Source organism: Xyrauchen texanus, chromosome 41 (genome assembly GCF_025860055.1).
Source record: "Xyrauchen texanus isolate HMW12.3.18 chromosome 41, RBS_HiC_50CHRs, whole genome shotgun sequence".
Classification (NCBI taxonomy): Eukaryota; Metazoa; Chordata; class Actinopteri; order Cypriniformes; family Catostomidae; genus Xyrauchen; species Xyrauchen texanus.
This window is the reverse complement of record NC_068316.1, coordinates 23194817-23207079: the sequence shown is the minus strand read 5'-3', so window position 1 is coordinate 23207079 and position 12263 is coordinate 23194817. Positions and strand designations below refer to the sequence as shown.

The 12263-nt window shown below is 37.0% G+C and overlaps 2 protein-coding genes across 2 annotated transcripts in view; one reads left to right on the top strand and one right to left on the bottom strand.

The window, feature by feature from the left end:
* Window positions 1-12263, top strand: part of LOC127634029 (vesicular, overexpressed in cancer, prosurvival protein 1-like) — an 82965-nt gene that overhangs the window by 64224 nt on the left and 6478 nt on the right. Inside the window, exons 3-4 of the mRNA XM_052113429.1 lie at window positions 933-1010; window positions 5489-5622. Coding sequence (XP_051969389.1) covers window positions 933-1010; window positions 5489-5622 — 212 coding nt within the window. The remainder of the gene's footprint in view (window positions 1-932; window positions 1011-5488; window positions 5623-12263) is intronic.
* Window positions 1741-12263, bottom strand: part of LOC127634026 (lanC-like protein 2) — a 69395-nt gene continuing 58872 nt past the window's right edge. Inside the window, exon 10 of the mRNA XM_052113420.1 lies at window positions 1741-4060. Coding sequence (XP_051969380.1) covers window positions 3939-4060 — 122 coding nt within the window. The 3' untranslated portion in view covers window positions 1741-3938. The remainder of the gene's footprint in view (window positions 4061-12263) is intronic.

Here is a 12263-nt window from a genome sequence, read left to right as displayed (position 1 = left end):
TTGAGAAAAGCTGAATAATTAATGCTTCTTGGCATATTTAATCCGTTCTTTTAAACCAGGTAATATCAGCATGCAACAGCAGTATATCCTTGTAGAAAAATTGCACTGGTACACAAGGAACATCATAAGCTCTGCACAGATGGTTTCTTTAAAACATGTATTATTTGATAGTGAGTAAATAAAACGATTCCTAGGGCCCAGTGAGATATCAGATGGCTTGAGCAATGGGATTTGCCTTTGGACCCTCAACACATTTTTTTAAGAGGCCAATACTAGTCAAAGTGAAGACAGACAGAGAATACGTCTACTCTAGTTGGAACAATCGTAAATAGAAAAATCCATTTCACTTTATTGACCTGACTGCAGAAATAGAATAATGGTTAATAATGGCATACTTTCGAATGTCTCGTGAAATTTTCTGGCACTCAGTAAGAATAGCTCTGGAAAATGGCTAGGGATAGAAACGGAATATGCTGTACACCCACACAAGACACTACATGCTTTTAGGAGTCAGTTTGCATAGTCTGTTTAGCTACATTTTAGTGCTTAATAGTAGATTGCACAAAATATGTCCCATGCACATGCTGTAATCGTTGTGAAATAAGATGAGCCTTAGCGGAAAGAGAATTGTTCTTCTAATGACTTCATCATAAGTTTAAGTCCTACAAGGACATTTCAGCAAAAGAGATATGTTTTTCGTTTATCTTCCATTTCGTATTGTATTAGTATTCAGTGGATCAGCAGTTCAGTGGATTTATTTTCATATTAAATCCATGCTGCCTCATCTGTCAAATCATTGCTCCTATTTTCCATATGCAAGATCATATTGGCTCTCTGTGAAGGGCCCAGGATCCTTGCAAAAGTTTTGTTCAAAATAGATACAAACATCTTTCAATCTCTTAGCTTTGACCTGTCATTTTAATTTTCCACAGATGTCGCTCGTACGAGGACTGTTGTGGGACACGTTGCTGTGTCCGAGCCCTATCCATCCAGAGGCTGTGGTATTTCTGGTAAGAACTATGGTTTTCTTTTACTTTTTTCCTCTTTTGCAAAGCAGTACACTTGTGGATCATTCACAGGAAATGGTGCCATTTGTGTCTGAAAATGTCAGGTAAATGAATATTTTATTATTGTTTATTTAATGCATTTCCCACAATATTCAGATTTGTGGTCAACAAATAGGGTTTTTCAATGGCAAAATACTTAAAATATTATCTTTCAAATGAGCTCACACACAAGGTAATTGGATGCATAGATAATCCACACAAAGCACAGTTTTACATATGGCCACCATGAAGATGGCCATATATATAACACAGACACAGTGATGCAAATTCATTGACTCTCATTGCTAAAAACATGTCTGCATGCTATGCATACCTTTAGTCATTGTTGCATTTGCATGTGTAATTAGTTATTATATACTATTATTATTTTTTATTTGCTTTGGATACATGGAGATGTTTTTGGACACCATGACAAATGCAAATTGCTTTGTCGTAGCAACACAACATTTTTCTCAGATACAGGTGACATGATTGGTAACAAAACCAAAGCAGTTTTTGGAGCCACCATATTAACACACAGCCATATATAATATATGGAATTTTCAGCAGTTCCTTTGGCTGAGAGTTCAGAATGTATCATAATCTATATCATTAAAAAAAATGAAAATATTTCTTTACAATAATACCAAACACTTGAAACTTGATTTTTTTTTTAAGCCTTTATTTTTGGGTATGCACTGAAACAGGAAATCTTTCAAAAAAAAAAAAAAAAAACCTTCAGAGCTTAAAGGATTAAAGAAAAAGAGGGTCTAAATATTTTTTTATTTTTGTTTTGTGGTTATCAACATTATGCCACAAATGCTGTCGATTGAGCTTAACTTGTTCTGAACCTGGAAAATTCAAACATTATAATCAAAACTAAAATAACATTTCCTTTTCAAAACATGTTTTGTGTCAAACCTGTGACATTGACAGTTTGGGGTTTAAGATCAATGCAAAAATGCCTAAGGACAGCCTTAGCTAGCAAATATGATCACACCACACTACTGTGCATAACTGTATTTTCAACCAATATTCTTCCAAAACAAATTCTATAAATAATTGATTTCTATGTTTTTCTTCCAATAACAGATAACTGTTGACCTTGGCAGGGCTGATACGTGTGTAAACATCATAAACTATTGATAAAGACTGTACAACTGGCTCATAAAAAGACTCTGTTTGAACCATGTGGTCAAAAAAGAGAGAAAACATTATTTGGCCACTTCATAAAATAAGATGCCAGAAAAATTAAACATGGTTAAAAAAGAAAAGGGAAAATGTCCTAGCATAATGGGGTGACAGACAAATTCTGTGTTTTCACAGAAAATGCAAAAAAACATAAAAATAGGAAAGCTAAATTTAGTTTTTTTTTTACAATTCCACACATCCCATTGAAATGTAATGATTATGAATAGGGGCATGCAAATTGTCTGATATTCAGATGAAACATTTGAACATAAAACTCTTGCATTACAAAGAAAAAAGATTTGACTCATTTCAATTCCCTTTTATTTTATGAGTATGGGACACAAATGGGGAACAATTGGCACAGTTTCCAGAGGGTGATGCTTGTTAGGATGTAGTTCAATCAACAGCACTTTCCTTCCTAAATACTGTAGCTTATCCCAGCTCCCATTATTTTCCAAGACAATAGGTCACAAATACTGTATGTTGTGCATTGACAAGACACACATACTGTTTGCAGAGCTAATGAGTTCATTAAATCACCCAAAATAGTTCATTCAAAAATACCCTAGTAGTTCTGTCATCTTTTATTCACCACTCAGTTCATATCCTCCCAGAACTGTGTTCTTCAGGATTCCTACCCCGTCCTTTGCATCACAAGTGCAGCGTTCTATCAGTCGAGCTACCGTGCAATTTGGTTGGGCTTGAACAATTTTGTTAATGTAGTTGGTTATGAAATGCAAATAATTTATGAGTCATGTGCTATAGAAAAAGTGTTTTGATGTTAAGATAACATTGTGTAATAAACAGAGCAAAAAGTAAGTGTTTATGAACTAATAACAATGGGCCTCATTCATGAAACACAAGTAGAATTCATTTTTGTGTACGTAAATCGTTTGTGAAGACGGTCTGACTTAAATTTTCAGATTCATGAAAGTTTTTGTATTTTCAAAACGTTAGTTGGTACAAACAAAATTTACACCTTCTCCCGACCACGTGTAAATCGTGCGTAAGACATCCGAACGTGTTGTGTTCTTTCAGACAAACTGACATGACTACATTTTGATAGAAGTAAAAGAAAAAGCCCACACACTGTCGCATAGCTTTTAATATCTGTAAAATCTTACAGCGTTTAGGTCAAAGATCTTCTTACACCATTTTGTCAATTTCTTGAAAGATTTGAAGTATATCACTGTACAGTCTCGGATTTACTCAAGAAGTTTCTCCAATGATGCAGTCGATGCACTCAACTGAACCAGAGAAGGTGGTGGACATCCTCTTGTCAACATGAACTGAACATTTTTTATGTCAAACCATTTTTATTGACCTCTTGGAATTCATAAAAGAACCTCTGATGACAGCAAAGAGGACTGTAAGTTCCTCACTTTCTATTTAGGTGCAAATGTTTACTAAATCAATATTTTATGATGTGAATGCACTCCATTAAAGAAACAAAAAATGTATTACTGTTCGCGTATACACCCTATTCTCATTTACTATACAAGCCTTCCTTATATGCTGTTTCATGGGTGTGGATTATGGTCATTGATAATTAACGTGCACTCGCGCTCTATTTACGAGTGTTTGGAATTCACTAACATGCACAAGATGTACTAACAAATCATGGGAATACGAAGTGTTTGTGAATCCGGAGGATATTTTTTTAGGAAGCTCCATTTTAAGTAGAAATGAATCTCAATTCTTTCATGTATTTATGTAATTTTTATGAATGAGACCCAGAGTCTTTCTAGCAAGTGAGTCCACTGTCGGCCATTGTTGGAACGCTCTTGGGAGGATTCCAGTCATGCCAGTGCAGCTCCTATCTACTTGAAATGGAAAAGACAGAAATCTCGTAAATGGTTGGTCAAGATTATGACTTATTTAAAATCAGCAGTAAAATCTGACAACACTGGAATCATTAATTGTGCTTCTTTAACTCAGATAACGAAAAAAATAATAATTTGCATCTTGTATAGCTACTGCGCATTGTCAAGTTGATTGACAGGTGATTGGATCTTTTACCCGTAAGGTGGGACTTTCTTTCTATATCCGTTGACTGTTGGCACCATTCCAATTTCTTTCATTCATTTAAGTAGAAGTAGCCCATCTCTGCTAATAATTAGCTGATTTTGTGATTTGTATGAAAGGCACAAAATACATAAAACGAGTGGCGTAAAATGTTGCACTTTTGCAAAAATGTAGGTGTAGTGATGTTAGAGACCATGTAGGATCTATTTCTTTCAGAAAGAAAACAGAGCTGCTTTCACTTTTTCACTTTTCACATTCAACAAGAATCTGCTGCTTTATGGCACAATGACTTTGCCAATGACACTAACAAAAGGAATATTGGGTCTTTTTATGGGCTTCGGGTGTCAACACAGATTTCAAATAGCATCAACTTAATTGTGTCATTTCATCTTTCCCCGTAAGCTTATATTCACATCAGCACTCTTCCAGCATTACTATTCAGACCAAACTCTCGCTTTAGAGCAAGGGTCATCGGTTTGCCCTTCTGAATCAATGCCCTGTGTCCATTCAAGTGATGCCACTTTAAACGAATTGCTTTCCTACGGTCACACCTTTCATGTCTTTAAAGTGTCTGATTTAAGGCAGTGAGTTTAGTTAATGAAGGCTAAGACACATAAAAGAGGAAATATGTGGTATATACTGCAATCGGTATTAGTGCTCATGCATGATCCTGATTTGCGCTCAAAGAAGAAAAAAAACAGTTGTGCCACTTTTGCACTCTGAATTACACTGCAAAAATCTTCTTATTCACAAACCACCTGCAAACCAGTTTAAAGTGTTAGTTCACACACAAATTACAATTCTCTCATCATTTACTCACCCTCATAACAGATGTGTATGACATTCTTTCTTCTGCTGCCTTTATGTGCTTTTTGGAGCTTCAAAGTTTTGGTCACCATTCACATGCATTGTAAAGCATTCTTCTAAAAATCTTTGTTTGTGTTCATACACATGTGGGATGACATAAACGTGAGGAAATGATTTTGATGGTGTGGCATGTGTATTGAAATGAATTCATTCTCATTATTTTCAGTACTAACATGATTCCTGTCTATGTAAATTATACTTGTTGTAGTTTGCACCTTTGTAAATGACCTACTTTGGACAATTTCTTTAGTGAATTGTGTGCCAAAACAACATAGTGTGCAAATAAACAATGCTATCACATTTGAATAACTAATTCTAAAAGATTCCCTGTTTTGATAGATCTTCCTTCTTTCCCATAGGCTGTTGCTGATGATGGGTGTGCTCTTTTGCTGTGGTGCAGGCTTTTTCCTTCGCAGACGGATGTATCCCTCTCCGCTCAGCGAGGAGCCCTCTTTTAACGTGTCCTTCACCAGACAGCCTGTCAGCACGCCTGGTAAGTTTATCACTGCCATTTAATTCTCACGTCTTCATACTCTCTTGAACGAATTAAACTATCAGTGTTGGGGATTAGTTAAAGGGATAGTTCAACCAAAATTTTTAATTATCTCATTGTTTACTCACCCTCAAGCCATCCCAGATGTGTATGACTGTTTTTGTAAATGGATACCAACATTTTTAAGCTCCAAAAAGCTCATAAAGTAGGCATAAAAGTGATCCATAAGACTGGTTAAAGGGTCATGAAACACTTCAACAATTTTTAGAGATTTAAACAGGTGCATAAGTCTTGCACACGAGGGAAGACAATGTACAAATCTGTTGTTTTAAATTTTTTATTTAGGGCTATTTTCATCTTACAGGTTTGAAATGAACATCAAGTCAACGTCACAGGTCATTTCATACATGGTTTAGGCTTTCCATTGAATTTCAGCAAAACTACGTCATGGGTTTTCTTGATATTATTCATGAAAAGTGTGGCATTTACCCTTTGACAAGCGAGTCGTTGTCATGCATGTGACCAGCACTGAGACATTATGTGTCTTTCACTTTTATGTGAGCTTAAAAATTTTGGCCACCATTCACTTGCATTGTATGGACCAACAGAGCTGAGACATTCTTCTAAAATCTTAATTTGTGTTCTGCAGAAAAAATAAAATCATCCACATCAGGGATGAGATGAGGGTGAGTAAATTATTAGAGAATTACAATTTTGGGGTGAACTTTAACTAAAAGTAGTGACGCTACTTACTTAACTAAATTATTCAGTAGTGTGACAGTATTTCAACTATTTTTATAATAGTGTAGCTTTTCCAGTAACAATCTACATTTTTCCAACGAGAAGCGCTGTAGTGTCACAAAAAGCTACATTTGTCACATTGTATTGTGAACATTGCAATTGAACCGAGGGAGTAATGAAACACACTCACCTAAACCGTCCGCTCCCTCTCATGTAGCGCTGTGAAAACCAAATCATTTAAGTGAATAAGTTCTTTCAGACTGACAGTTCATGTAAATGAACCGGTTAAAATAAACGCTTCCATTATATTTAGCATTGGGAACTATGATTCATTTTAGTGACTCGGTTCTTTTGGATGGTTCATGTAAATTAACTAGTTCACATAAATTATTCACTGATTTACTCAGTCTTAAAGGAAAAAAGTCACAGTCTTTTTTCTAGTTTATTAGTATTTATGTTCAATTTAAAGTTGTCATCTTTTTGTTTAACCCTTACTAAATTTAACCATAGTTTTACTGTGGTAATGTTGTAATAACCGTGACTGTAGTAACCATGTTGTTTATTTATTTGGCTGGTTTTTATATAGTTTACCATGGTTTTACTCAAGTAATACTGTAGTATCCATATAGTAACCAATGATTTTACTATAGTAATATAGTTTGAAGTAACCATGATTGTTGTATCCACGGTTAATTTTGTGGTTCCTACAGTTTTACTATAAAAGCCATGGTTAAACTATGGTTACTATAGTAAAGCCTTGGTTGATATTCATAAAGGAATGTCACCCTAATTAAATATATAACTATCAGGAGATATTATTGAATTCTGCAATCAGAATAGACTTCTGTAAAATGGCTTTAAAGATTCAAAAGGACTCAATCATGTCATAAAAGTAGTCCATGTGACTCCTGAGTCATATTTTAATATGACATAAGTATTCTGAAGGCATATGGTAAGTTGTGGTGAGAAACAACCCAAAATGTTTGTGTGGCACTTCTGACTGACCATTTCTGGAATTGCTGCACATATGGATACAGTTTCAAACCAGTACAGGCTCTATTTTTCTGCCTTACAAAGCAGCTGTCTATGTAGGAATTAGAAATTGAGGAAGCTCTCTAAGGTTTGGAACATAGTGTTGAACATGTTCACTATTCTGTCTAGCCAGCAGATACATTTATTATATCCATGCTGCGGCTACAAAAGATGCCAAACATTTCACAATTTGGTCTTTTTTTACGCAGCCAGATGAGGTTGAAATGCACTTCCTGAATCTTCTTAACTATCGTGGTCTTTAACAGGCAGTTATTGTTAGTGTGCTCTTACTAAAAGCCAACGCTGGCAGCTCACCACAGACTTTATTTATTTCCCTATCTCTCTGTGCCAAACAAGTACAAATTTTCAAATGAGCCATTCTTGTGTGTGAGCAGATATGTTGCCAACATATGGTCAACAGTGTCCTGCTGTTCTGAATAGATTAATTAAAAATATTTCTGGATAACCAATTTTGTAAGTTGCTGCATTATTGTTAGCTATTAGCTATTTTTTCACTTGTTTGGTGCATTATTGAAATCTTAACCTGCCCTCCACAGAATACTTATTATACAGCATGTTTTTTAAATTAAAAACATTGCTGTGTAATTTGCAATAAGATTTCCCTCACAATATTTTTGGTGTGTTCTACTTATGTTTTGGGGGAACATATAGGTCACTTTTCTATGACTTCTGAAACTTTATATCGGTACCAAGTGGAAATGAACAGAGCGGAGTCATTATATGTGCTACTCGAGTGGAAAATTGAACTGGAAATTTTAATAAGATGGCAATTCCTTGGGTTTTATTTCCAAAGAGGTTTTGTTCAGAGGATAAATTAACATGAAAAAGGAAAAACTCTTGCTCATTTATCTTACAGTACATAGTTGAATTGAAAAACAAAATAAATTGGTTCAGTTGTGTTCCAATTTTATACAAAAACTAGCATCAGTAGGAGACTGAGTCAAAATCCACAGAACTTCAGTCTAGTAAACTGAAGTTTAAATCTAAATAATGTACTGCATTTGCAAATATATTGCAAATTGCATGTATATTACATTGTACAGTATCTACTGTTTCTCCTCCAATGCGGCACCCTGTGGCTGATCACATTTCCTTAACTCATTAATATCAGATGTGGCACAGATTTGCCTCAAGCTCTTTACTAATGTCTTTCAAACTTACGAGTATAAACTGTAGACTTTACGAAGAAACAATTGGGCTGTAAAAATGCAAAAGATACTGTAATACAGGACTTAGTTCATAAAATGTCAAGCAGTTTTAACAATGTCCGGTGTTGTGACTTGCCATAATTGATCTATAATTTATGATCTATAAAATAAATATAATAATTAAGCAATATATTCTATAAAAAAAAAATGTTTTTTACATCACAACCTCTTATTAACAAAATAGTAGGGATGTCCCAATACAATGTTTTTGAGAACGAGTACGAGTACCAATACTTTCTCTCTGAAACTAGCAAGTCTGATATGAACTCCATATCAACAGATTGTTTCAGTTTTATCATCAAAATGGTGTTTAAATAAATGAATTAATTAAGACTTTAATTAAATGAAAAATACAATTAAATTTCAAGATAATATTGGATTATTTTTTATCAAATAAATGTCTTAACTGTTTATACAGAACATCACAGCACAATCCAAAATGTGAGATATTGCTTAAATACAATACAATTACCATCTATTATTAGTAGTAGTAGTAGTAGTAACAGTGAATATTACATAACTTTACAATAGTGATATATTTCTGTCATACTTTTTTTAATTAAATTGAGCTTTTATTTTGAAGTGTTTCTTTGTGATGACAGTGTTTCAGTCTGAAACAGCCAGGTGTTACATGACTCAAAGTTATTATTAAACTGCAAAAGCCTGCTATTTAATTAAATAAGTATGTACTCTGTATGTGCCTCGCGCTACAAAGTGAATCTGCGCTCTGTTCGCTGTCATCTGCAACAAAGAGAGCGCTCGATACTATTGTTCTTTTTCCTCTTTGTGCCTTGAAGGAGCTTAAAGGGTCCTGAAACACTCCTCTTTCAGCTCAAGACTGCCTCACAACCATTTTGAAAAATGCAACTCAACTGGGCGTGGACAGCTGTGATAACAAGGGCACTTAGTGGGTGGGGTCAGGCAGGGATGGGGAGAAAGAGGGGAGCAAGCAATCAGTTGCCCATGCAGCACTCACTAAATATCAGGATAAAGTATGATTGTAAGATATGTATAGCTGGCAAAGTAAAAAGTCCAACTAAATATGTTGTACGCTGCTGTTGAGAGAACTAATTGTCTGAATTAGTCACTCATTATTATTTCACTAATTCACTGATAATAACCGCATCAAATATTCACAATTACTCAAAACAAAATGCACAAATAAGTCATACACTGTTTTGTAAGCTCACAATACAGTACACACTATGACACTGGCCATTTATATCTGTAATTTACACTTTAATACGTTTTGAGACTTACAAATATAAGTTAACACACTTTAAGGATGGATGGATCAGTCAATAGTGTTTGTGTCTGGGACAATCAATGTGAACTGCGTCTCAAACGAATCCCAGTCAGAGATAGACAACCTCACTGCATATCTCAAAACACTCATGTTAGAAAATGCTTGCTGCATGAACATTTAAATGGTGTTGCCTTTGAATGAAAGTCCTTCCCTCTGTCAGCAGTGCGGAGGTGAATCGCATCACAGTACAATAAACTCTCTTAACTGAGGTGCTTGAGAGTTTGAAGCGCTGGTCATGTGCATGGCAAACATACACTGACAAACCTGCAGTGTTCACTTGTCAAAGGGTAAAGGCCAATTCTCATGAACAATATAGAGAACACCCGTGACATAGAGGCTCTGAAATTCAATAGAAATCTAAACCTTGTTATCACGTCCTGTGAAGTTGACTCGATGTTCTTTTAAAACCTGGAAGATGAAAATATCACACAAAAAAACCTAAATGAACCCTTTTCCTCTTGAAATAAAAAATAACAAATGTTGAAATCCTCTTCCCTTTTGGGCAAGACATATATACCTGTTAACATCAAACAAAATGTGTTGTAGTGTTTCATGACCCTTAAAAGGTATGTGCGGTGCAGTCGAAGTTTGCACAACACTGTCTCCGCACATTCACAAGTGCTCATGCAGAATAAACTTTATATTTATCTCATCAAATTTCTGTTTTTGCAGTTAAATAATCTCACTAGGACATAATGTGATTAGAATTTGTGCACTGATTGCTTTTAGTTCGACATTAGTTCGTCAGATGGTATCGGTTTTTGGTATCATAGCATTTTTACGAGCATGAATATGAGGACACGAGTGTGGTATCAAACCCGATTCCGATACCAGTATTGGTTTTGGGACATCCCTACAAAATAGGCTAAATGGGATAAAAAAGTTACATAAAAAATATTTAACATAGGAAATGCACTTTCCCTTAAACATATACAGTAATTAAACATTAACCTATTATCATCCTGGTTACTTTGTAATTCGTAACCTCCGTTCCCTGATGGAGGGAATGAGCCATTGTGTAGATTTAGTGACACTAGGAGTCACTCTTGAGAGCCCGGAAACACCTCTGATCTTTGATAAAAGGCCAGTGGGAATTGGCGAGTGGTATTTGCATGCCCCTCCCCCAGACGTATGGGTATAAAAGGAGGGGACATGCATACAGCTCATTAGGTTTTGTGCTGAGGAGCCGAGAATAAGGGAACGGAGGTTATGAAAGAAACCAGGATGTTCCCTATCTGTCACTCACTCTACGTTAAGTTGATGTAGTGACCCCTACAAAAACGCCACAACTGAGGGTGGAGTCTCCACTCTCCCTTGCGGGTGAAATGACACAACCGCGTGTCCGCCATGGTGTTGAGGTTGCCTGGGATGTGAGTGGCTCGCAGCGCAGACGATGGGCTGTTGTCTTTTCGAACCAACACATGCTTGCCCTGGATCAATGGCCGAAACCACCTCTGGATGAGCAGTATTGCCAGCAACTCGAGGCAGTTGATGTGCCAACATAGCCATGGGTCTGTACAGGGGCCGGCAGCCGCGTGTCCATTGCATGTGGCGCCCCAGCCTGTCTTGGAGGTGTCGGTTGTAACCATGATGCGCCTGGAGACCTGCTCTTGGGGAATCCCTGCCCATAGAAATGCAAGGTCGTTCCAAGGGCTGATGAGACGGTGACAGATCGGTGTGATGGTCACACAATGTGTGCCGTGGCGCCATGCTTATCTCCAGAGTGCGGAGCCAGTGCTGAAGCGGTCTCATATGCATCAACCCGAGCGGTGTGGCCACCGCCGAAGATGCCATATGCCCCAGGAGCCTCTGAAATAGTTTCAGTGGAACCGCTGTCTTCTGTCTGAATGCCTTCAGACAGGCCAGCACCGACTGGGCACGCTTGTTCGTGAGCCTTCATAGAGACTAAGTCCAACTCCAAACCGAGAAAAGAGATGCTCTGAACCGGGAGGAGCTTGCTCTTTTCCCAGTTGACCTGAAGCTCTAGCTGGCTGAGGTGCATCAGCACCAGGTCCCTGTGTGCACACAACATGTCCCGAGAGTGAGCTAGGATTAGACAGTTGTCGAGGTAGTTGAGATTGCGGAAGCCCACTTCCCTTAACGGGGCAAGGGCAGCCTATGCGACCTTCGTGAAGACGCTGATGGGACAAGGACAGGCCGAAAGGGAGGACTTTGTAATGGTACGCCTGACCCTTGAATGCAAACCACAGAAAGGTAGAATCAAGACGAGGAGTCTGTGTTAGGCCCCATTCAGAACTCGCAAGTCCAAGATTGTCCACAACCCACCACCTTTTTTCGGTACAATGAAGTAGGAGCTGTAGAACCCGCTCTTC